General features: G+C 38.1%; 1 protein-coding gene across 5 annotated transcripts in view; it reads left to right on the forward strand.

Annotated features, from left to right (window-relative positions):
• The window catches only part of BRAF (B-Raf proto-oncogene, serine/threonine kinase), a 166,783-nt gene that overhangs the window by 955 nt on the left and 138,446 nt on the right, over positions 1 to 27,382 (forward strand). Inside the window, exon 2 of one of the 5 annotated variants that reach the window (XM_040643929.1) lies at positions 1,443 to 1,496. In XM_040643929.1, the coding sequence (XP_040499863.1) occupies positions 1,443 to 1,496 (54 nt within the window). Of the gene's footprint in view, positions 1 to 1,292; positions 1,497 to 27,382 lie in introns of those variants that run through there. The other 4 variants (XM_040643927.1, XM_040643928.1, XM_040643924.1 and 1 more) reach the window with 4 other exon arrangements.

Genomic DNA, 27,382 nt, shown 5'->3' on the forward strand with positions numbered 1-27,382 from the left:
ACGCACAATATGCCTTACCTCTAGAATACCTGGATTCAATAGTGACTCTATCAATATGCAGACATTCTGCTTCAGGAGTCAGTAGGACAGCGTTCCATCTCTTTTATCATGGTGAATACTCTAAGGAGGTCACTGGTGAATTCCTTCCACATGGGAAGTAAAAAAATGTAGTTCACTCAAAGCTTCTCATGACTTGATGTTTAGGTTACTTCGGTGATTAAAACTGTACACCATCAGGAGCCCACAGTAACTTCCACTATGTTCCTCACTTCTATTTCTCCATGCCTTAATTTTTTCCCCGAATATTCCCTTTTCCTTTAAGATAAATGTATTTTTAATAATGAATTGGGTTTCTTTAATTTCGTCTGTAATTGGGCCTCACAAAGAGAATTTAATTCCCTTCCTGATTTCAAGCATATTTTGCACAGCTAACACCTTGGGATATTCTGTTCATGACAGGCACCTAGTATTTAAAATGTTTTGAATAGTTATCTTGAAAATAAAAACTATTAAAGTTTTGACGCTTCAGATGTCTAGAATGCCATGCCTTGAGCAGGCCCTGGCACATGGAAAGTGCCATTTACATTTGTTGAATAACTGGAAAACGAAAAACACACTTAAAGAAAACATTTTATTCCTCAACGATAGGAAAAAGCTTTTAGACTTCCATTTAGACCCATTTTAACAGGCCAGATGCTTTAATGAAACGGGTACAAAAATCATTCTGATAATTTAGCTGCTCCTAAATATATTTCTATCAAATTCTGCTTGAAATTTCCACCTTGGGGTTTCAAGTCTTATTTTTATGACACAGAGACATTCGCTGTAATGGAAAAAACACATGGGCTTTCCCGTCTTCTTCCCTCTAGGATTTTAACTTCTCCTCGAACACCACCCATGCTCTTCTAGTAAATACCACATTACAGAACAGGTTTAGGACCGAAAGGAGAACGAAGTAGGAAATCGGAGCCATGGAAACCGCGGAGCCCAGGAAACGTGCGCGCCCGAGGGTGGGCAGGAGGGGAAGGAACCCTCCCCTGACGACGGCGCGAGGGCGCGCCTATGATTACGTCACGCAACCCGAGTGACGTCACGGCCGTGACACGCGGGTGACGCCGTTGCCGCGGCGACTTCTAGTCGTCTCCGCCCCCTTCCCCCGCCCCCCGCCTAGCGTCCTTCCCCCAATCCCCTCAGGCTCGGCTGTGCCGGGGGCCGCGGGCCGGTTCCTGAGGTGGCCCAGGCGCCCTCCCGCCGCCGGCGCCGCCCCGGCGGTCCCTCCCCGCCGCCCCCCACCCTCCGCCTCCGCCTCCCTTCCCCCTCCCCGCCCAGCAGCGGTCGCTTCGGTCCCGGCTCTCGGTTATAAGATGGCGGCGCTGAGCGGCGGCGGCGGCGGTGGCGCGGAGCAGGACCAGGCTCTGTTCAACGGGGATATGGAGCCCGAGGCCGGCGCCGGCGCCGCGGCCTCTTCGGCTGCGGACCCTGCCATTCCCGAGGAGGTGAGTGCCGGCGCACCCTACACCCCTCCCGGCTCTGGGCTCGGCTGGCTGGTGTTTTTTGGGGGGGAAAGAGGTGGCGGTGGGGGCTCTGGTGCCCTCAGCCACCTTCTTCTTTGGGTTCTGCGGGGTGGGAGATGGGCATCCCCGCTTTGTCCCTCTCCGTCCTGCAGCTCCTCGCTACGTAAACACACACAGTGGCCCAGGGGGGTTTCCCTGACTCGCACCCGGGCTTGGGGGATTCGGGCAGCATTGGTTGAGCAGGAGGCTATCAGTAGGGGGCGAGACTCAGGGTTGGTCCGAGAAGGTCACGGCTGGCTGAAGGTAGCCAGGCTCTCATCTCTTCGATGTTTTCATTATTTTGGGGTGGGGGGGGGTAGGGAAGGGTGGCGGCATCCAGGTGAATAGATGTAGGTTAGTAGCCGGGGCCCGGACCCTAGCCTGAGTTGCTGTTGTAATTATTACATGGTCATGGGGGTGATGGGGCGCATCGTTACCCTCCGCTCTCCCTGATGTCCCCCTTTTCAGGCCGCTGCCCTCCCCTCCACTTTTCTACTTGTTTGGGGGATTTCTCTTCACCTGTTTTACCCGGCAGATATTTTGATTTAATCTGGACTGTTTCAGCCTTAAATCCCACTGTTTCCGTTCTTCTTTCCATCCCGGTGTCAGGCCCCCAGTTATTCTGTTTGTCTGTGCTCTTTCGCTGAGTGGTCTGCTGCTCCGCTCTTTTGCCGGTTGTCGGACCTGCCAGCCTTCTAGCCTCAGTTTCTACTTAGAACCATTTTTGCACTTCTCTTACCCTAGTTCTCTTTAGGCCCTCTGAATCATTCTATTGCTCCGTAACATTGTTATCTATTATCTTCACAAATCCTTCTGGACGCTTTGAAGCTCCTTCCTTACTTTGTGAATTCTGAAGCTGTCAGGATTCCATCAGGTTTCACTTGCATACTGGCACTTTCTGGTTAGTCTTCCATTGTGCATTCACACCTCTTTATTTTTTCCTACCCATTTTTAAATAGATTTGATTGATTTCTTACTGTTGTCCTCCTTTTTGTCCCAGTTTTTACCTTTCACTTTTTCCTCTTTGGCTTCTGCTTCTGTCAGCCTGTTTTTTGCATTATTCCCCCTCTTACCACCTTGTCAAATTATTTAATTTGGTTTTTAAGGAAAATTTATTCTATTTAGTATTTGGCGTTGTACTGTATAAAATAATACACTTTGTAATATTTTGCAAACAATGAGATAATATTTAGTATAATAACTGTGCTTTGTAATTATTGATTAGATAACATGACTTACTCCATTGACTTTGCTCAGAGTTCTCTTTCCTTCCTGCTGCTTGCATTTGGTTTCCCAATTCTCAACGTCTCATTCTTTCTTCTGTGTGCAATGCTCCTTTTCCTGCTTCATCATCTTTACTTTGGAAATTCATCCCATATGCTGGCTCTAGTATCAGTTTATTCACAATAATAATTTTTCGGCCTCTTATACCACCTCCATCAATGCCCATGATGTGTTCTATACCATCATTTGATCTAAAGTTCTCATATCTCTTCTTCTTTCTTAAATTGCTTGACTTTCCACTTAATTTTTAGTTTGCATTTCTGCTCGGATCAGTTTCCTCTAACATCTGTTCATTTTCCCCAATCTTGGATTCTAAGGATAGAGCTCTTTCCTTCTTCCATTTCCTAGTTTATTCTGATTTCCTTGTCCCCAGTTACCATTCATTTGGCCTTGTTTCCTGGCTTTTGGTTCTTAACTTGCTGAAGCTTCCTCTTGTCTTCCCCACACCTCCACATTCCTTCTTATTTATAAACAGCTTTGTTCCGTTGACATGGAAATTTATTTTTAGGATACATTGTTTTTAATGGATAAATACTAGGGGTCACATCTGCTGTCTATTTTTTCCATGAATGGGATATGCCTTTGTCTTACCAGGCACAGGTGCCTCTAGGCTTGCTTTACTTTGTAGTGTATGTGTGGTTTTGTTGAATTGTAACTTTGAAGACTGTTACAGAGTAGAAGAATGGATAAATTAATGGGTATGGGTCATGAAATTGTAATGCTCTGATTATAACATTGTTTACATTGAGAACTTTAAGACTTAGTAGAACAGTTTGCAGTGATACAGAGAAGTCTTTTGTTATGTACAATCTCCGCTATCTTATTTTAAAGGGCCAGATTGTTTGAGTTCTGCCCTCTGAAGATTCTGATTCAGTAGGTGAGAGCGCCATAACTTTTGGTATTTGGCACACTTCCTGTGCAGTTCTCATGTATCAATGCTTGAGAACCACTACACTAATGAATTTAAGTTTAAATTGCCAATCATTGGAAAGCATATTGGTATCTCCTGAAACTACAAGGATATTCCTAACTAAATTTAATTAGAAGTGTTTCGTACTGCCTCCTCCTCTCAGGTTTTAATGTTTAGTGATGAATAGTTTTCCTTCTATAATTTCTTATAGGAGCTGATAATAAAAGGTATTTGCATCGGGGAGGCGGGGAATGAATGATTAAAAATGGACCTCTTTTGAATCAATGTTATGGATGGCAGAATACATTCCTCCAAGAAATCATTTAAAATTTGAAGTTGGTATTGTCAGTTCAGTGCAAACTGATACGTACTGTGGTCTTTTAATTTAACTATCTTTCTTATGTGTACCTAAAGAGATATAATTGCCAAGTGCATGGAAAGAAATGAAAAGTTATGTTTGTGTAAAATGACACATTTTATTTTAAAGAGTTCTGTTGTCTGACAGTAAAATAGTTTTTTGTTTTTGTTTTTAAAGTTTCTCAGAGGGAAATTTCAGCTGCATGAAAATTTCTGAGTATAGAGGGAAAGCACATTCATTATTGAAAAATTAGGAAGCTATAAGTACAAAAGTAAAAAAGAAAAAAATATGTAATCTTGCCACTAGGATATAATTAGTATAAACATTTTGGTGTGTATCCAAAACTTTTTTTATGTTTGTATAATACAATATATGTGGGTTTATAATATTTTTAAACTAATATAGTAAAATATTATATATTTCATTAGGTAATACTGTGATTTTTTTAATCTAATCATTTTTCTTAGATATTAGAGATTTTTTTTTTTTACTGCTTGTTATCAAACATCTTGAACATAGAATGTAGATTTTAGTTTTTAAATTGTGTTGGGACGTGAACAAATTTCATGTCCTGTATTTGTATTACTTTGTAGATGTCAAAATAGGATATTCTGGTAAATGACAGGAGCTTATTAAATATTTATGAAGTGAATGTGCTTATACTTTTGGCATTAAACCTTTACTTCTGACCATTTATATTTCCCCAATGTTTCTTTCCATGACCATATGGTATAATATGGGATAACATGACCATATGGTATAATAAATACATTTATTTTTTAAAAAATGTGATATACCAGGGTGTGATTTATTAACTATTCTTCTGTGTTTCTTTAGAAGGAGCTTCTTAAAATTGCATTACAATTAAAATTATATTGTTTCAAGATTTCTTATCACCAGCCTTAGTTAAGTTGTATAATTATAATAATACATTGACTAAGCAGTATTCTGGGATGGGATCTTCTTTATAATGTGGTCCACTGTGTTAAAACACATCTTTATGAGGCATGTGAAACCAGGTTGGATTACCTCATACTCCTAAAAAGAGGTAGTCCCTTTAGGATACTGTGTGCTTGTGTGGTTCTGGTATTGCTGTTAATACTTGTCTGGGTATTTTTGAAGGTTGACAAAACATAATCTGTTAGGCATAACTATAAAATAGCTGTTGTCTTTAGTACTTCTAGTGGTCTCTGTGTGTATTCTTCCTCCCTCCCTCCCTCCCTCTCTCCTTTAGGCCTCCATTCACTTCTTGTATTTAGAAAACTCTCTGATATCAGTCACTTACATACGCTGGCTGTTAAAGGAATCATTTATCAGTAAATAGATAAGAAAGGAATGTTGGTACTGGATGCTCAAATCTTTGAATGTAGTAAACCTAAGAGCAAACATGATTTAATCTTGTTTGGATAATAGGCCAGAAAAATTATATTTGGATAACAGGCTAGAGAAGTTTGACTTTTCTCAGTTCCCTGTCCCTTGCTTTCCTGATAAGGATGAATGGGAAGCTGTTCTAACAACTGTTAACCTATGTTCTATGAGTGGTGGGGAAGAGAGGAAAGGAGCAGGCTACATTGTTTTTTATCATTTTCTAAGACCTCATGCTTACCTGTTGAAGAATAAGGCAGCTGCTTAGCTTTCTTCCTTATTCATTTTCCCCAATAATAAAGTTGTCTTCTCCTTTAGAATTGCAAAGTGCATTTTGTTTTCTTAGACACCTTGATATTAATTTAGCTGTGTACTTAGTGAACATTTTGTATCACAATCCCCTTGTTTTAGAAAACGCAGTATGTTGTTATGCTTCCTATATTTCTGCCTCAAATTGTCATTACAATAAGCCTTTATTGTCAGTAATTCTTACTGGATTTTGTCTTCCTCAGAAGTTGAATTGAGTCTTTTACTCGTTCTCTATTTCACCTACATTGGTTGTTCTCTGAGGTCAGGATCAGCAATAGAGAACTAAATTCAAAATAGGGGAGCCTGTTCAGGAGCTTTTCTCTTTTTTAAAAGTAAGCAATGCTTTTATAGTCATAATGTCATAGATAACTTAATATAAGAACCAAAAAGATAGTCTCATTTGTTCCATTCTTCTGTTAAATATTTGCTGGAGGCATTGACGTGTTCTGGGAGGTAGTCTTTATTTTTTAGTTTCTTTTGGCTACCAACCTAATTTACTATCATACATAATTAGCATGGTAGAAGAAACTCTTAGTACAGCCTACACCCTAACATTAAGCAATTATTTTTTCTACCCTCTACCCTTTGAGATTATTTTGGTTTACATGTATTCTCTTGGGCTTAAAAAACTATTAGTCTTGTTTCTTCCCATATCAAGACTATGCATATAGAGGGAAATTGATGCCCAGTAACATTAGATTCCTTTCTGGGTCTTGGGAATGCCCTCAATACAGAATATAAAAATTGCTCTGAACTCAATTAACTTTATGTCTTCTGGAAGCTCTATAACATCAAATGAAACATCACTTTCATTCTTGTAATGTGGCTGCAGTTATTGACAGCACTTTTGCGACAAATGTACCATAGGATGGTAGTTTTCAAATTACTATAGAGCTCTAGGACAATTAAAAAAAAAACACACAAAACACTGTAAGAAATTCAGATTTTAAGTTACCCTGATACATACATAGGAGAAACAGTTTTTGTCTGTTTTGGACTTTTTTTTAAAAGATACTTTTGCAGCATTATCTAGCATATAGGTACTCCAATATTTAGTGAAAGAAATAGTGAATGGAACCCTATTAGGTATGATGCACTCTGTTTTTCTGTACTTTTCATTGCTCTTTTTATTATGCTACTTACAAGTCAGTTTACTAGATTGACAATCAATTGGTTCCAACAGGCATTTTGAAAAACACAGTTTAGGGGGTTTCAAGGGCCTTCTTCAGAGGTTAACTGAAGGCTATGTTTAGTCCCCCCACACCTTAACTCTTGAAGTTCTTCATTTATCTGCTTTACATGTTGGTTTTCTTGAAAAAAAGGGTTTTATGGCTGTGAAAATTTTAGAGCTCCTGTGTTTGAAGAGAGATGTGTACTGGCATGAATCTTCTCAATTCTAATAATCTCTGTAGAAAATTTCAACAACATGCATCGAAAAAGCGGTCAGCAAACATTTTTTTGTAAAGGGTCAAATAGTAAAATTTTAGGCACTATGGGCCTAACTGCTTTGTCTCTGTCAAAACAACTCAACAGACTCAACAATGGCATTATAGCACAAGAGCAACTAATAGACTGTGTAAGCAAATGAGCCTGACTGTTCCAATAAAACTTACTTATGGACACTGAAATTTGAATTTCATATAATTTTCATATGTCATGAAATACTCTTGATTTTTTTCAATCATTTAAAAATGCGGCTAGTCTTGTGGGCTGTATTAAAAGAATTGATGGCGCAGTTCATGGGCCAAAGTTTTCAGACTCCTGGTCTAGGGGAGACTGAACTATATCATATTAGAAGTTCTGAGATTAAGGTGTGGGTTAGAGGTCTATAGGAAGTTCATAATTGCTTTTTGAGAAAAATCAGGTTTATTCGGTTATAATTTACATATACCATAATGTACCATTTTAACTGTACAGTTTGATGAGTTTTGGCAAATGTACATGATCCTGCAACTACTGCCACAGTCAAGACACAGAACATTTCCATCATCTCAAAAAGTTCCTAGTTCCTCTGCATTGCGTCCCCTTCTCTGACCCTCAGTTCCTGGCAGACATGGGTCTGATCTCTAGTTTTACCTTTTCCAGAAAGTTATATGGTGGAATCGTACAGTATGGGGTTTATGTATTTGACTTCTTTCATTTAGTTTGATGTTTTTGAGATTCACCCATGTTGTATGTGTCAGCAATTAGTTTCTGCTTATTGTTTAGTAATATTCTATTGTATGGATGTGTCCCCGTTTATTTATACATTTACCAGCTGAAGCGTGGTAGGGTTGTTTTTACTCTTCAGCAGTTACAGTGAAGATTGCTATAAACTTTTGGGTTCAGGTTTTTGTGTAGATATTTGTTTCCATTTCTCTTGAGTAAGGACCTAGAAGCGAGGTTGATGGGTTGTATGGTAAGTATATATTTAACTTTATAAGAAACTGCCAATCCAATTAAAAAATGGGCAGAGGACATGAACAGACATATCTCCACAGAAGGCATACAGATGGCCAACAGACACATGAAAAGATACTCATCATCACTCATCGTCAGGGAACTGCATATCAGAACCACAGTGAGATATATCACATCACACCTGTCAGAATGGCTAAAATAAAAAACTCAAGAAACAAGTGTTGGCGTGGATATGGAGAAAAAGGAACCCTCGTGCACTGTTTGTGGGAATGCAAACTGGTGAGGCTGCTGGTGGAAGACAGTATGGAGGTTTCTCACAAAAATACAAATAGAACTACCCTATGATCCAGTAATCACACTACTGTATATTTACTCAAAGAATACAGAAACACTAATTTGAAGGGATATATGCACCCCTGTGTTTATTGCAGCATTATTTACAATAGCCAAACTATGGGAGCAACCCAAGTGTCCATCAACTGAATGGATAAAGAAGTGGGGTGTGTGTGTGTGTGTGTGTGTGTGTATAAATAGTATTCAGCCGTAAAAAAGAATGATCAAATAACACGGATGGATCTAGAGAGTATAATGCAAAATGAAATAAGTCAGAGAAAGATGAATACCATATGATTTCACTTACATGTGGAATTTAAGAAACAAAACAAATGAACAAAGGGGAAAAAAAGACAAACCAAAAAACACTCTTTTTTTTTTTTTTGTGAGAGAGAGGGAGAGAGAGCACAAGAGCAGGGTGAGGGGCAGAGGGAGAAGCAGACTCCCCACTGAGGAGGGAGCCCGATATGGGGCTCGATCCTGGAACTCTGGGATCATGACCTGAGCCAAAGGTAGATGCTTAATCAACTGAGCCACCCAGGCACCCCAAAAAACAGACTATTAACTATAGAGGGGAGGGGTAGGGGAGCTAGGTCGGGGATGGGTGAAACAGGTGAAGGGAATTAAGAGTACACTTATCTTGATGAGCACTGGGTAATATATGAAACTGTTCAATCACTGTATTGTACATTTGAAACTAATATAACAATGTATGTTAACTACACTGGAATTAAAAAAAAAAAAGAAACTGCCAAACTAGTGCCATTTTGTATTGTCACCCACAGTGAATGAGTGTTGCAGTTATTCTGTATCCTTGTCTGCATTTGGTATTGTCAGTCTTCTTAGTTTTAGCCATTCTAGTAATTACGTGCTTATTTACTACCCATATATTTTCTTTGATTAAATCTCGCATTTTAATCTTTTTATTCAGTATTTATCTTGTGGAGTTGTAAGAGTGCTATATTTATATTCTGGATATAAGTCCTTTATATCAGATACGTGTTTTGCACACGCCTCCCGGTCTGTGACTTGTCTTTTTCATTTTCCTAATTGCTTTTTGAAGAGAAGATTTATTTTTGATGAAGTCCAGTTTATCATTTTTTTCTTTTATGTTTCCTGCTTTTTGTGTCTTATTCAGTAAATCTTTGTCTAACTTAAGATCATAAAATTTTTTCCCATGTTTTTGTTCTAGAAATGTTAGCTTTAGCTATTATATTTAGGTCTGTGATCCGTTTGGAGTTAATTTTTATATATGTTGTGAGGTAGAGGTTAAAGTTCCTTCATTCTTTTTCATATCGGTGTCCAGTTGTTTCATAGGTGTTGAAGAAACTTTTTTTCAATCAAGTTACCTTGGCACCTTTATTGAAATCAATTGATTATATTATGAGTTTAGTACTGTCTTTTATTGACCTATATGTCTCTTATTTGGCCAGTACCACACTATCTTTATTACTATAGCTTTATAGTAAATTCTTAAAATTAGATAGATCCAATTTTTAGGATTTTTAGAACTTTAAAATTTGATTTTTTGATTTCTTGTGTTAGCTATACTTTTGGAAGGAAATGGTCAATAATTTTCTTATTCTAAAAGGTGTTTTCTACACCCCCCCCCCAAAGCTTAAGATTCACTGCTATATGTAATTAGTACACTCCTATCTTGAGTTATTTGGTGGTGAGGTTCATGAAAAATGGCAGGTAAAGAAAACCTATTATATCCAAAATTAATTTCTTTATAAGAAATGAAGGGGATGTTGGTTGCACAAAAACGTCAATAATGTTCTTCTTACCATATTGCAAAAATATTAACTGTAATGAAGATACATATGGGTGAAAGTGAGTATATTACGATGTTTACTCAGCAAAGAAGTCACTGAAAATGTCAGTTGGTGGAAGATACTAGTTTATACTATGTTATTCTCCATCTTCATTCTAAGAGTTCTTCCATTTGAAACCTGTGTCATGTTCTGTGATCTTCCAGAATTAGCACCTTTATTAATCTTAGAGTCTTCATTAAATTGTTTTTACTAAGGATAATGCATATGGTGGTTGTTGGTCATATTTCTGCCTTTTTTCATTGGGGCCCATACGATCCTGCATCTTTTTTTTTTTTTCTTTAATTACACTGGTGATAGCTTTTTATTTCTTAGCTTAGGGGAAACCCCTCCAATATAAAATATTTCTCATCATGCTTTTCATTTATTTATTTATTTATTTATTTTAAATATTTTATTTATTTATTCGACAGAGATAGAGACAGCCAGCGAGAGAGGGAACACAAGCAGGGGGAGTGGGAGAGGAAGAAGCAGGCTTATAGCGGAGGAGCCTGATGTGGGGCTCGATCCCATAACGCCGGGATCACGCCCTGAGCTGAAGGCAGACGCTTAACTGCTGTGCCACCCAGGCGCCCCGGTGTGCCACCCAGGCGCCCCCATGCTTTTCATTTAGATATTAAGAAGCCAAAAAATCAGCAAGTGTGTTCATAGAGCGCAAGTCTTGAATACCTGACTAGTTCAGGCCTGTGTGGCCATTGGTAAGGTAAGTACCATCTAGACTTTTGTTCATGTTATAAGGAGTGTTATTCCAATTGTATTTGATTACCTTGCAAATTTTGAAACTGCACTTCTAGGGAGAGAGAAACTCAACATTTTGGCAGACCATTTTCAACTATTGTTCCAAAATTAGTGTGTTTTAAAAAAAATGCTTTTCCTAGGGCACCTGGGTGGCTCAGTTGGTTAAGCGTCCAACTCCTGGTTTGGGCTCAGGTCATGATCTCAGGGTCCTTAGATGGAGACCCCCTGTTGGGCTCACACTCATTGGAGAGTCTGCTTCTCTCCCTGTCCTTCAGCCCCCCCCCCCATACTCTCTGGCGCTTGTGCACACTACCTCAAATCAATAAATCTTAAAAAAATATTTTTAAATACTTTTCCTATTGTAAAAGATACTTTAATTGTGTTTAAATTGAGAAATACTCTATTCTTATATTTTTTTCTTGTAGTAATATAGCCATTAAATTAACACAAAAAGTGACTTTCTGTTTTTAGAACAGCTTAAATTAATTGAAAGTTTAGGATGCTTTGAATTAGTCACTTATCTTTGAGTATTTTGAAGCAGTTTAAAATACTGATTAGATGTGTTCCTCTATTGATGTAGGAATTTTAAACTGTATTTTCTAATTACAATATTTGGAAAATAAGTATCTGTTTGGTCTTAAGATGGAGTTTTATTTATTTTTTGAGACAGAGTGGGGAGATAGGGACAGAGAGAGAGAGAATCTTAAGCAGGCTTCATGCCCAATGTGGAGCTGGACATGGAGCCTGACGTGGGGCTCCACAGGAGGCTTGCCATGAGGCTCAGTCTCAGGACCGTGAGAACATGACCTGAGCTGAAATCAGGAGTGGTTGGTTTAACTGTCTGAGCCACCCAGGTGCCCCTAGATGGAATTTTAACATTAAAGGGGATTAATAGCTCCAACAGTAACATTATGAATAGTTATTGGAACCTGTATGTTTTTTATTGTCAGCCCTGGGTCTAATCGCTTTTCCTTTTTTAAAGTTTATACCCTCTACTTAGAAATCTTTGTGTAACTTAGAGGAGAAAAGTGAACAATTACTAATATAAGAGCCTTATGTAGGTATTTTTTAGAGTTCTTAGCATAATTTCTGGTAATGTTATGTGGAGGTAATTTAATTCCCATTCATTATAAAAGCATCTTCTGTGAATACCAAGCGATTATTGCCGTATAACTTTTTTAATATAAAAAGGTAAAGTACTATTGTTATTCCTCAATAACTCAAAATTGCTTTCTTACACAGTTGTGTAATTGTATTTCCATGGGAATGGTGTGAGAACTTCAGATAGGGAAGAGATTACAATTCATTGTAGTCGTTACATTCCTATTGTACAACCACCAAAAGTGTTCATTTCCCCTTAGTTTTTACATGCTTCTAACATTTGAAATATTCCACCCATATCTTCTTCCTGCAGGTGTCTTCTCATATTAACATTAAGTTACACAATCTAAAGTTAAGTTTCATTATGCATGAAATTTTAGTTTAACCTTTTGGTAACTCTGTTGCAGAGGATTTTTCTGCTACTGAGTTTGACACTTAAGTTTCTATATGTATTTATGAAGGAAGGGGACCCTGGGTGGATTAAGCCACCCACTCTTGATTTCTGCTCAGGTCATGGGTTTGAGCCCTGAGTTGGGCTCCACACTGAGCGTGGAGCCTGCTTGGGATTCTCTTTCCCCTGCCCCTCCCCTACCTCACCTGCATGTGTGCTCTCTCTCTTAAAAAAAAAAAATGAAGGAAACATTTGGTTATTGGTTATCATGGGTGGGTCTTGAAAGAATGGTTTAAATAGTTATAGCAACTGTTCTGTGTCATAGCCATTCATACACTGCTTGATTTTCCCTCTGCCTCCCATGTGGAGTGGTATGAGAATAAAATGAGATTGTGAACATGTAAAAGCCTTCACAAAATTATAGTAGTGTTATTTTTCTGTCAGTTTTCAAGACAAAAAATAAATATATTAAAATTTTTCCTTTCAGAAGTCTTTATGGCATTTTTTAGAATGTTCAGTGACAGCTTACAAAGTTGTTACAAACTTTTGGTAGTTCTTAATATAAGATTGTTGGTGGACTATTTGATAGGACTGTTTGAATGTTGATTGTTGGTAGAACTGTTGGAATGTTGATTACTTCAGCGTTACCTTTAAACCACTACAGAGTTAAAGAAACAAAGTGCCAACATATACTTTTACTAAGCATTCCATAGGAAAGAGGTATAATGTATTAATATGAGAGTACATAGACCATATTTCATGACTTTATAGGAAAAATGTGTTAAAGACTTCTGTTAGACTATATATTTTTAAAGCTATGATCCACCATTTTCCTTGTCATCCTTCTAAAACTATATTGATGACTTGTATTAAGTCATTTCATAGGCCAATAGGTATTCAAGTATTCAATACTACAGTATACCAGGTAGTACTCTAGGTGCTTAGGAGTACATTTGAAAACAAATAGAAGATCTCTACCCGTACCTAGCTTATATGCTGGTGGAGGTGTGTGTATGTAATGGGGGAGGGACAGATAGACACACAAAAAGAAAATTATTATAGTATGTTTGAAAGTAATAAGTACTATGGAAAAATAAAAGTAGAACAGGACAAGGTTTGCAATTTAAAATAGATTAGGGAAGGGCTTTAGTTGAGAAGGTTAATATTGAGCAAAGATTTTAGAAGGTAAAGGAAAAGCATTTCAGACAGAAGAACCAAGTTCAAAGGTTCAGAGTCAGGAATGTGCCTTGCCTATTCCAGAAACAAGGAGGTCAAAGTTGCTGCCGTGGCATAAAGAAGGGAGGCAAGTAGTAGGAGGTGAAATCTAAGAGGTGTTGGGGTAGGAGTGGGAACAGAAGCATGACCAAAGGCCATTGACTTTTGCTTTAAGTGAAATGAGTAACCATTCGAAGTTTGAGCAGTCAGAACAGAGTTACATGAGTAACTTTTTTAACAATAGTGTTCCGGTTGCTATGTAGAGAGTAGACTATAAATGGACAAGGGTGGATGTAGGGGAACCAGGGAGGAGGCTTTTGGAATTATCTAGACAGTGGTTTAGACCAGATCAGAAGCAGTAGAAGTATTGATAAATGATCAGATTCTGGATGTTTTTAAAGGAGAGCCAACAGGATTTGTTGATAGATTGAATGTGAGGTGTGCAAGAGAGGTGACAAGGGGGCAGAGGAGGGCACAGATTAAGAATTCAATTTGGGGTATGTCAAGTTTGAAATATCTGTTAGATGTCAAAGATATTGAGTAAGCTGTTATGAGTCTGGAGTTTGGGAGTGAGGCCTAGTAACAGAGACTGTTTGCCATATGTATGTCTTAACTTTCTTCTTGAGTATACACTTAGATACTTCTCCTTAGTACTTAGGTGTGGTCATATGATTAAGTTCTGGCTAATGTAATATGAGCACATGTGATAAACACTAATTCTAGGTCTGGTCCATACAAACACCTTCCTTCCTGTTTTTCCCTTCTGGTTGGTTGAACCATAAGAATCCCTAGGGTAAGTTGGAAGCCCTCTGTTGTAAATGGTAGATTGACCATTAGCCTAGGTTTCTGAATACTGCATGGATTGCTAACCTTTTCAACAACCTAGTACTATTAGATGGATAAGAAATAAGCTTTCATTGTATTTGAATCCTTATACCTTTTGAGTGTATTTGTTGTAACAGTTAGCCAACCCTAAATTTGGGATTTGGATGGTATTTAAAGCTGTGATATTGATGTGGTTATCAAGGGAATGAGCATATAGGAAAAAAGAGAGCCAAATTTGGAGAAAAGAGGAGGAGCCTGAGAAGGAGGAGCCAGTAAGGTAGGAAATTGAATAAAGTTTATTAATAGAGAATGGTCAGTTGTCTATGCTGCTAGGTTAAGTAAGATACTAAGAATTCATCACTGGAGTTAACAAAGTAGAGGTCCTGTGATCTAGACAAGAATAGAGCATTGAGATGAGGTTCCAGGGGAGATACTCTGACTGAGTCATTTTAAGGGAGAATAGAAAGGGAAGTGAAGATAGTGAAGATTTTTCCTACAAAGGGGAACAGAGAAATGGGGCAATAGCTAGTGAGGGAAGTGGGGTCATGGAATTTTTTTTTAATGATAAAAAAAATAAGGACATATGGTGATAGGAATGAATCCTTAGAGAGTAAAACATTAATGGATTCTGGAGAGAGAGAGGGAAGGAAGGGCAAGGGAGAGAGGGACATTGCTGAAGTAATCTCCCTGAAAGAAAGAGAGAAAGGGATTTAGTGTACAAATGGAAGGAATGACTCTCAATAGGAGCAGGGATACTTTATGATAATATGTGGTAAGGCAGAGTGTATAAATACAAACGTTGATAGGTAGGTAGATGTGATGCTGGGAGTCTGTATGTGTTCTCTTCCAATTGCTTTATTCTTTTTCAACAAGACTCCAGCTAAGAGTGAGTCTTTGGGGTATGTGCATTAAGGAGGGAGGTGAAGGTCTTAAAGTTGTTTGGGAGCAGATGAGAGTGAATGGACTAGGGACAAAGAATAAAATTGATAAGCAATATTAAATTATTTTACCAGTTGTCCAGACAGCATTGTGAGACTTCTGACTTTTTGGTGCAGGTCCTCAGATCAAAGTTAAGTGTCACTTGCCAAGGCAATTTAAGAATTGATATGAGTCATTCTCATTTTGACTTTTCAGACATGGAATCATTGGGAAATAGAACATGAATTATTATTTTTTTTAAAGATTTTATTTATTTTATTTATTTATTTGACAGAGACAGCCAGCGAGAGGGGGAATACAAGCAGGGGGAGTGGGAGAGGAAGAAGCAGGCTCCCAGCAGAGGAGCCTGATGTGGGGCTCGATACCGGACCGCCAGGATCACGCCCTGAGCCGAAGGCAGACGCTTAACAACTGCGCCACCCAGGCGCCCCAGAACATGAATTATTACTTCTTCATGAAGTATCTGCCATTATCATGCCATGAATTTAAGCTAAATATGGAGAGGTCTGGTTACTAATTTTCTTTTCAAAAACAATTCTTTGGTTCTTTCTATACTGAAATTTTATTGAATGTTTAAATTGTCTATATGGAATAGCATCCTCATCATTGTAGTTTAATTTTTAAACTGTACAGTGAAGCACTTGTTTTCCTGTTACTTTCTTTCAAAGGCTCTCCAAGTTTGACTTGTCTTTTGCTCATGCTTTTCCTGTTGCCTGAAATATAAATTCCTTCCCCTGTCCTCACCCTATCCAAACCTTTCAGACTTAGCTCACTTATTGCAGGAAGCCTTCCTTCTTTTCAAGGCCTCTTTCCAAGGCCTAGCCTAGTTAGGTGCCTCTACCTTGTGCTTTCATAGTATCTCAAAGTATACTTGGTATCATTTTATTTATTATAGTTTTTGTTGGTATCTGTCCATTCCCTAGACCAATGTCGTTCAGCCAAAATTTCTGTCATGAGAAATGTTCTGTGCTAATATGTCCACAGGTGGCTACTGTGCTCTCAAAATATGTATAGGAGGACTGAAGAATTGGATTTTAAAATTTAACTGATTAATTTAAATAGTCACATGTGGCTACTGGCTACTTTGGACCCTTTTAAAGTCAAGGCTTATGTGAAATTCATATTTATTTTCCATTGCTTAGCAGTACTTCTACTTAAATTACTGTGTTCTTTCTCAGTACTCTTAGCCCAGATAGTTATCACTCACCTGGAATATGGCAGTTTTCTTCTCTACTTCTGTTCTTAAATAGCTTTCTGGTTAATGCAGCGATAAGCTCTTCAGTACTATAAAGGTAGGGTTTTTGTTGTTTTGTTTTTTCTCTTTCAGATTTAAAAACTGGGTACTGTGAGGTTACCTCAAGGAGTTTCTGAGGGTTAAGAGTAGCAAGGAAGAGACTCAGTGGGCTTGTGGAGGGTAGGGAGGCAATTTCTGCTTCAACCAAAGTAGTTCTACTTTGTAAGTTACTACATTGAAATTGTGCATGAGATTTTATATTGGGGGGGGAGGCTTCTAAAAGATAACACTTTTTTTTTTAAAGATTTTATTTATTTATTTATTTAGACAGTGTGGGGGGGGTGGGGCGTGGATAGAGGGGGAGGGAGAGAATCTCAAGCAGACTCCCCGCTGAGTGTGGAGCCCAACGTGGGCCTCAGTCCCATGACCCATGAGATCATGACCTGAGCCAAAAATCAAGAGTTGGTAAATAAAATCTTAAAAAAAAAAAAAAAATCAAGAGTTGGACGCTTAACTGACAGAGCCACCCAGGCACCCCTAAAAGAAAACACTCTTGATGGAGGAAACAGGGCATGCACATGGCAGTATGTGATTAAGTGCCAGAGTGGATGATGAAGGAGTTCAGAAGTGGAATGTTATTATAGGCTAATGAGGTCTTGATGGAAGTTAGTGTTTAACCTAGACAGGTAGAAGGAAGGAAAGAAGATGTAATAGGTAGTGGGAATAGACTTTGCAAAGAACTGGAGTTAGAAATACTTTTGTTTAAGGAACAGGACCATCATATTTATAGCTGAGTGACTTATATGAAATAAAATTTGGCTATGGTAGACAGGACTGCATTGTGGAAAATAGTTATAGACTGAAAAAAAATTTTTTTAATTTTTTAAAAATACATTTTTTATTTATGAGAGAGAGAGAGTGGAGAGAGAGAACACAAGGTGGGGGTGGGGGAGGACAGAGGGAGAGGGAGAAGCAGGATCCCCGCTGAGCAGGAATTCCGACTCCCAGGACCCTGAGATCATGACCTGAGCTGAAGGGAGTTGCTTAACTGACTGAGCCACCCAGGCCCCTCTAGACTGAAAAAAATTTATATTATATGCAGTGGGATGAAAGTGGAGGTTTAAAATAAACGATGAAAGCAGTGTTTAAGGACGATTGAATTGGTAAGGTTTTGTAGGGTAGATTCAAGATGGGAAAAGGTCAAACCACCAAAAATGTTTAGGNNNNGACTCAGCAGTAAGATGTACTGTGTGTCACTGTTGAAGTTTGGGTTCTCCGACGGTAGATACTGAGACACTGTTTGCAGTGCATGATATTTACTAGGAATCAACACCTGTGAAAGGAAGAGGCAGGATAGAGGATTGGGCACAGGATGAAGTTGCATTGTGATGTGGGCCTCATAAAACTTTTGCCTATTAGTGTGGAGCTTTGGACTGAGGATTGCCTGTCAGGAGCCAAATGGCTGAGCCTCCTTGCCTGATGTGGGCCACGGTTAAGGTGGACTTTGAAGGAGGTAACCTTTGGATGCTGTCTGCTCACTGTCCTCATAGCTGGGCAGCAGTTCCTTCCATGAAGATGGAGCTTGGTCATGCATCTCTATGTCTCCTACGTACAGTGGGTCTGTGTGTGGGCAGTTCTTCCCCAGAGGGCAGTTTTGAAATACTTGGAGGTGTTTTGGTTGTTCCAAATATGGGGGAGGAGGGCGGCATTAGCCTTTAATGAGCAAGGACCAGGGAAGTCAGCTCTCTGAGTGGTCAGGACAGTCTGCACATTTAAGAATTGTTTGAATAACCACAGGACTTAGAGTGATTTGTTGAACTTTGTAGGTGAAAAAAGTGGTAATAATGATCTGAGCTTAGAAACTAATTTTGTTTTAGGCATGAGGCATTGTTTTAATATACACGAAAAGTTGCAGGAATTTAGTTATCACATAAATTGGAGGAATATTAAAATTTTCGATCAGAACTTTATCAGGAGTTCTTCACCACTTCAGAAATCACATAATTGGTGGTAATGCCACTTGCACATTATTGGGTGACTCAAATACTTTTCCTCTCAGTCTACAGTTGTAACCACTATAGTTGTAGTGATTCTCTGTCTAAATATGAGCATCTGATACCCTCCTTGTGTTTAATAATTGCTTGCACATTTGAAATAAATATAATTTTATTACTAATTTATTTCTTTCATACGATTGAAAGTACAATTAGGGTGTTACTTTTAAAATTTCACTTAGGCAGGATATCTCTGAATTCAATTTTAAGATCGTATGGGGGGGGGCGCCTGGGTGGCACAGTGGTTAAGCGTCTGCCTTCGGCTCAGGGCGTGATCCCGGCGTTCTGGGATCGAGCCCCACATCAGGCTCCTCCACTATGAGCCTGCTTCTTCCTCTCTCACTCCCCCTGCTTGTGTTCCCTCTCTCGCTGGCTGTCTCTATCTCTGTCAAATAAATAAATAAAATCTTAAAAAAAAAAAAAAGATAGTATAGGGGTGTTACAAAATAGTTGTCATAAAAGGGAAATTGATTTCTGTTTTCAGTAATGGTGGATTGCGTTATTTCAGATCAACCCTTTTGATGAAAACAACTAAAAATCTTGGAAACGTTATTTTTAAAAAATATAAAGGAATTAAAGAGCTGAAGAAGTAATAGACAACTGCAAGTCCAAATTCTAGGAAAAAGGCAGGAACCCGGAGAAATTAGAGGATGCGGTAGCTTTTGTTCTAGGGGCAGTTGCCAGTCTATTTAGATTTGGCCTTTTGTTTTGGTACACTTCGTGGGATGAAGAGGATAGAAGTCAAGGCCTAGAGTTCGTCCAAAGTGAGAGTCAGAAAGGAGAACGACTCTATCTTAAGATGGTATTCCAAGGATTCCATCATTAGGTTAGGGTGAAATAGAACTAAACTGTCTACCCACTCGCATATCTAGGGGATTGTAGATTTGGAGCAGGGGAAGAAAAAGGAAATTAAGAAAAATAAATCCTTCAAGTTGTGACCACAGTTTAAGTTCTCACACTGATTAGCAACTTAGATTTGTCCTGCCTGGGTGGTCTAGGGACCCTCAAACCATTTATCATAGTTCCTGGTTTCAAACTGGTAGTACTCACAAGGCCTGTCAGAAGGAAAGGCAAATTATATTTGGAAAAAGGCCGTACATTCTGAAGGGGATTGCCACCAATAATTTTTCCAGGGCAGTAATTACTACACTGTCATAAGTAACCAAGCGTAGTAAAAAACACACAAGTTAAAATTATATGATGTATGTATGTAGAATTCTTCAAGTAATATAATTTAAGATGGATAGTTTTTAAATTGAGATATAATTGACATATAACTATATAGTTTGCTTTATGTACATATACCTCAAAATAAGTTTTTTAAAAAGAAAAATATAACATGCATGGAAATAGCACTGTGAATAAGAAACAGATCCAGAAAATTCTCGAATACCAGATGGATTTAAAACAGTTGCTATTTGTTCTGTTTAAAGAATAAAAGACAAATTTGAAGACAGAGAAAGAGAGACTATAACAAGTTACTTAGTAGACTTGAAAAAAACAAATAGAAAGTACAGAAATGAAACTATGCCAAATATACCTAAGGGAAAGATTGAGCAGATGATTTCTAACTGAAGTGAATTAGTTACCTGGAAGATAAGACAGGAGAAACTTTCCTGACTGCACTACTAAGAGTCAAAGCAGTGGAAAATATTGAAGAGAGGTTGCATGATGAGAAAGATAGAGTGAGATCTAACGTATTTAATCAAAGTTTCATAAAGAGAAGAAAGAGAGAATGATACAAAGGTAAGATTTGAAGAGAGATTTCTGGCTGAACATTTTCTAGTTCTGATGAGAAACCAGTTGATAGACTTAGGAAGCTCAATGAATTTCTAATAGTACAAATAAAAAGAAATCTGTACCCAGACTAAATCAGTGAATTGGCATAAACCCAAATATAAAGAGAAAAATCTTAAAAGCAGCCAGAGGAAAAAAAAAAGATTTCTTTCAAAGGAGGAGCCATGCTAACTTCTCAAAGGAAAAGTATGTATATTTTTCAAAATAATTGCCAATGTATACTTATAAATTCTTTACTTAGAAATTCTTTCAAAACTATCCCTCAAGGATAAGGTAAAAGTTTAGTTTAACAAACTCCATCAGCCCTTTCTAAAGGATGGGCTGCCTGGGTGGCTCAGTCGTTAAGCGTCTGCCTTCGGCCCAGGGCGTGATCCCAGGTTCCTGGGATTGAGCCCGCATGGGGCTCCCTGCTCCGCTGGGAGCTTCTTCCTCTCCCACTCCCTCTGCTTGTGTTCCCTTTCTCGATGGCTGTGTCTCTCTGTCAAATAAATAAATAAAATCTTTAAAGGAAATTATGAAGGATGTACTTCAGGCAGAGAGAAAGATTCCAGATAAGGGTCTGAGGTGTGAGATGGAATGAAGTGTGAAGAGCCTATTGAAGTAAATTAAAGAAGACCTAATGGAGCAAAATACCATGTACATGGATTGATAGACTCAATATTGTATAGGTATTATTCTCCAAATGGATTTATGTATTTGATGTAATTCCAATCAAGGCATTAGTTATTTTTTTGGTCGGTTTGTTGGTTTTGTTTTTTTTCTTGTTCTGGTAGAACTTAAGCTGATTCTGAAATTCTCTGGAAAATCAATAAAGGGCCAAAGTAGCTAAGACACTCTCAAAGAGGACAGTATGGGAAGACTTATTTTACCAGTTCTTGAGACTTATTACAAAGTATAGTAATTAAGACACTGTTGTGAGTAGTCTGGTCTAGTGATGGATGGACCAGTGGAACAAAACAGAAGGAAATCTGTAATTGTAGGTTACTTGATGAATGACAGATACAGGTTACTTAATATATGACAGATGTATGCTGGTAATTAGTGAGAAAAGAATGCCCTTTTCAATAAATGGTACTGGAAAAATTAGTTTGGACTTTACCCTCAAAGTGATCAAAAATTCTGGGTACATTAAGTGCCTGGATGTGAAATGCAAAAATGTAAAGCTTTTAGAAGATAATATGAGAACTTGTTTTTGTTTAGAGGGCTTTTTTTTTTTTTTTTTTTTTTTTTACAATTTTAGTTTAGTTTAAAAATTTTATTTATTTTACAGAGAGCAAGTGTGATTTGGCTTGGGGGGCGGGTAGGGACAGGGGATGAGGAAGAATCTGAGGCAGACTCCGAGCTGAGTGTGGAGCCTGACTCAGGGCTGGATCTCAAAACCCTGAGATCATGACCTGAGCTGAAATCAAGAGTCAGCCACCCAACCAACTGAGCCACCCAGGCACCCCTAAGATTTTATTTTTAAGTGATCTCTACATCCAACGTGGAGCTCAGACCTGCAACCCTGAGATCAGGAATTGCGTGCTTCACACTGAGCCAGCCAGGTCCCCCTGTTTAGAGAGCTTATAGAGGTGTTTTTTTTTTTTAATTAGAAAGCTAAAATTAACATTTTTTATTAAATTAAAGATGCCACAGATTCTAAGATTCACCATTGTTTTGTATTTCTAAAATAAAATATTGCCAGTTAACCATGATATGCTATTGATTATAAAATAAGTGTACCCAATTTTCACTTTAATACTTCAGCGTCTTGAAAGTGATGAAATACAGTGCATTTCCTGAACTCCCTTCCATCATATGTGGATGCAGCTCAGGTTCTCTCCACTAGATGAATTCCCACAATTTGGAAGGAAGAGGACAGGAAAACTTGTTTTTGCTGCTGCTTTGGGTGGTTAGCAAAGTTGTGAGATTTAAATGAATAGAAGCAGTTGAGGTGTCTGGACCGAGATTCCAATGTTTAATACCAGCTTCATGGATATGCGGAGGCAGTAATGGCAGTAGCTTTTAGACCCCTGGCTTGCATTGTATCCTTTATCTCCTCACTCCAGTGGCTATTTCTGATTCTTAATCCTTCCTTTTTTTTTTTTTAATGTCCTCCCATATTTTGAATGATAGCCATCTTAGTCCTTGTATTAAATGCCTTTCTGGTTGAAATATCTGATATATAGCTTTAGCTTTTCTGCATTGTGTCCTGATTAATAAATTTTTATTGGCTCAAGGAATCATTTGACATTTAATTTTTTTGATTTTTAAAAAATTGTAAAATATATTAATATTTTAACCATTTATAAGTGTACAATTCAGTGGCATTAAATACATTCAGAATGTTGTTAACCATAATGACCTATATCCTCAATTTTTTCATCGTCCCCAGCAAAAACTCCACCAATTAAAAAAAATATTCCACCAATTAAAAAATAATTCCTTCCTTCTTCCTTCCCCAGCCCCTGGTAACCTCTCTTCTATTTACCGTCTTTATGGATTTGCCTATTCTAAGTACCTCGTATAAGTGAAATCATACAGTACTTGACATTCTGTATCTTATTTCACTAAGTGAAATGTTTTCAAGGTCCATCCATGTTGTGACATATATCAAAATAACTGCCAAACTGTTTTCCCACCAATATTCCATTTACATTCCTACCACCCATCATCGGGATTCCAATTTCTCCACATCCTCACCAGCACTTGCTATTTTCCTTTTCCTTTTCCTTTCCTTTCCTTGGATTATAGTTATCCTAATGTGCACGAATTGAAATCTCATTGTGAATTTTGTATTTATGTTATTCTTAGTGGAAGTTCCTCAAAAACTGAAAGTCGAATTACCATATTGACCCAACAGTTCCACTTCCAAGTATATATACTCATAAGAATCAAAAACAGACTTGGGTACTTGCATACTGATGTTCATTGCAACATTATTTATAATAGAGAAAAGGTGGAAACAATCCAAATGTTTGAATAGATAAATAGATAAAATGTAGTATATATATAAAATGGAGTATTAGTCATAAAAAGGAAAGAAGTTCTGGGGCACCTGGTTGGCTTAGTCAGTAGGGCATGTGACTCTTGATCTCAGGGTTGTAGGTTCGAGCGCCATGTTGGGCATGGAGCCTACTTAAAATAAAAATTAAAAAAAAGAAATTCTAATACATGATATAACATGGGGAAACGTTGAAAACATTATGGTGAGTGAAATAAGCCAGACACAAAAGGAGAACTATTGTGTAATTACACTTACATTAAATATCTAGAATGGGCAAATTCATAGAGACAGAAAATAGTATAGAGGTTACCAGGGGCTGGGACGAGAGGGAATGGGAGTTATTGCTTAGTATGAGTAAGGTCAGAATTTATTGCCAAAGGCACCTAGTCTTACCTCTCACATAGGACAAAATTTCTTCTGTAGCATCCCTGACAAATGATGAAGCATTCAATTAAATATCCTTAATAGTAAGACAGTTTGTTCCTTTAAATATCTTTATTATTATTATTAAAGATTTTATTTATTAGCGCAAGTGATGGAGAATGAGTGGGGTGGAGAGGCAGAGGGAGAAGCAGACTCCCCACTGAGCAGGGAGTCCCATGCGGGACTTGATCCCAGGAGTCTGGGATCATGACCTGAGCCGAAGGCAGATGCTTAACTGACAGCCACCCAAGCACCCTGAAATATCTTTATTATTAATAAAGATATCTCATAATGTGAAGCTGAAATATACTTTCTTGAACTTTTGTCTCTAGGTTCTAACATCATCCTAGTTTAGTCGTTTGGAACAGCACAGGACAATCTGTCTCTTCCTTTTATCTCATTTATCTCATATCCTTACCCTCTCACTATTTGACGTGCACACACACATCCCTTTAGATGTTTCTTTGACACTGGTTACTTGATGTTTGTCTTCAAATGTATCCAGGTCATCCTATCCAAAACCAAAAATATCTTCTCTGAATCTGGTACCCCCTTGAGCTTTTGTTTTTTCTTTCTGGTCACTGACTGCCTATCTTAGGCATTCAGACCTTACTTCTTGAAATTCAGTCTTCCATTTCTTACTGCACACCCGAATCTGTTCTTTCAGAGGCTGCTATGCATCCTTAACAATCAGGCTACCCTCTGAGCCAGTGTGTCCATCCTGCATTCCCAATGGTCTCTTGAGTATTTTACCTTAATGTCTTACTGACATCACAAAGACAGCAAGTCCTAAACTGAATTAGTTATCTTTCCCTTTAAATTACTTCTTCTCCTCTTGTAATATTCTCCACTTATCATAATTTATACTTGAAACCCCAGAGCATCTTTCATTTCTCCTGTCTTCTTACTTTTCCTGTGCAGAGTCCTCATGATTGGGATTCCTGCTCATCCCTTCCTGCATGTAAGATTACAGCTAGAAAACACCATCTGTGAACCACAAAATGGGTCCTTACCAGACATCAAATCTGCAGGCACCTTGATCTTGGACTTCCCAGTCTCCAGAATTGTGACAAATAAATTTCTCTTGTTTGTAAGCTACCCAGTTTATGGTATTATTTTTATAACAGCCGGAATGAATGAAGACCGCTGCTTTTCTTACTGAGGCTTATGAGTCTGACCTCCAGGTCAGTAAGGACTATCACTACAGTATTTGTGATGCCCATTACATCATGTGACACTAATATTAAGCTTTTATAAAATATGTGTCAAAGGGTGGTTTACTTTTAGAATTAGATGATGATGCATATAAACATTCAGTATAGTGTTGTGCCCAGCACATAGAAACTACTCAATGAATGGTAGTCCTTTTCCTTATCAGATAGTTTGTACTTTATATTCATTGAGAACATTTATTCATTTGCTTAAAGTTTAAAAATAAATATTGAGCTCCTTTGTGCTGGTTGTGTGGTAGGTGCTGTGATACAGAAATGATCCTCTCTGTCCTCCAGGAGGTTACAATCTAGTGGTAAGAGCAAATAAGTCAAGAATTAAGGACTTTGTACTATGTTTAAAGTGTTCCCCAGGTACAGAGAAATCACAGAAGAGGAGCACATAATTCAAAGTGTGTTTAAGGGATGGAGGACAGAAAGATTTCCTAGGAAAGGAGATACTTAAAGTGAACTTTAAATATTTAAGATGTACAAGCCTTTATAAAAGAGGGTAATTACACTTTATTTAGAGACATACAGGAAGACCTAAATAAATGAAGGTACATATTGTATACTAAGAACGAATTGAAAGACTAAGTATGGTAAAAATGTCAGTTTTTTTGCAAAATGATCAGTAGATGTATTGAAATCCAAATGCCTGTAGGTTTTTCTGTGGAACTTGGCAACATGATTAACAGTTTCTATGGAAGTAAAAAGATGCAAGAATTGACAAGTTATTATTAAAGAACAGTAAGATAAGACTTCCTTGGGGCACCTGGGTGGCACAGCGGTTAAGCGCCTGCCTTCGGCTCAGGGCGTGATCCCGGCATTATGGGATCGAGCCCCACATCAGGCTCCTCTGCTATGAGCCTGCTTCTTCCTCTCCCACTCCCCCTGCTTGTGTTCCCTCTCTCGCTGGCTGTCTCTATCTCTGTTAAATAAATAAATACAATATTTAAAAAAAAAAAAGATAAGACTTCCTTAATCCATTTTTTCAGTCAACAAATTTGAATGCTTGCTACATGTGAGGCACTGCTGGGCCCTGGTTATTATCTTAGTGAACATTAGACATGACTCTTACCCAAAGATCACATTCAAATCCATTTCTAGTGATATCTAAGATTTTTAATATACCACTTTGTAAAATACCAGGTGAGTGCCAGGACTGCCAACAAACTTATCACTGTAATTTTATTATCTGATTTTTATATTTAAAATTTTTCCTGATTATGGGGTACCTGGGTGGCTCAGTCAGTTAAATGTCCAACTCTTGATCTCAGGGTTGTGAGTTCAAGCCCTGCATTGGGCTCCATACTGAGCATGGAGCCTACTTAAAAAAAAAAAAAAATTCCTAGTTGTATATGTGTTTTCTTTATATTTTCTTTTATTTCGATTTCTTTTAACAGTAGGAAGCTTAGAAGTAGGCAGGTTTTACTTTAAATAGATCCTTAAGAGTGTCAATTGGATTACAGCCTTGTTAGAAAGGGAGGGAGGATCTGCTTGTTGTCTTGAGCAGTTTTGCAACCTTGGAGAGCGAATGAGGGAGGGTGACTTAGAGGGTCCTACAAGCCTGGATTTTGCGGCCTAGCCTGTGTGTCAGGTGTCTGAGGAGCCTACAAAAAGAAAAGGGAAAATGAGTAACAAAATGACAGGTGAACTGAGAGGTTTCTAATGAATCTTATATGCTTATGTGGAGGTATGTGGGTGAATACAAGCTGGTGAATTAGTTGGGAAAGGATATACTTGTTTGAAACATTTGCTTATTGTATTAAATGAAGTTGAACTCCCTCTTACTGTGCACAAAAATCAATTCCTAGTAGATCGAAGGTTAAATACAAAAAGACAAACTCAGAAAGCTTTTAAAATTTTATTTTATTTTATTTTATTTTTTTTATTTTTTTTTTAAAGATTTTATTTATTTATTTGACAGAGATAGAGACAGCCAGCGAGAGAGGGAACACAAGCAGGGGGAGTGGGAGAGGAAGAAGCAGGCTCATAGCAGAGGAGCCCGATGTGGGGCTCGATCCCATAACGCCGGGATCACGCCCTGAGCCGAAGGCAGACGCTTAACCGCTGTGCCACCCAGGCGCCCCTTAAAATTTTATTTTATTTTTAAAAAAGATTTAT

Source organism: Ursus maritimus, unplaced genomic scaffold, assembly GCF_017311325.1.
Source record: "Ursus maritimus isolate PB19 unplaced genomic scaffold, ASM1731132v1 scaffold_3, whole genome shotgun sequence".
Lineage (NCBI taxonomy): Eukaryota > Metazoa > Chordata > Mammalia > Carnivora > Ursidae > Ursus > Ursus maritimus.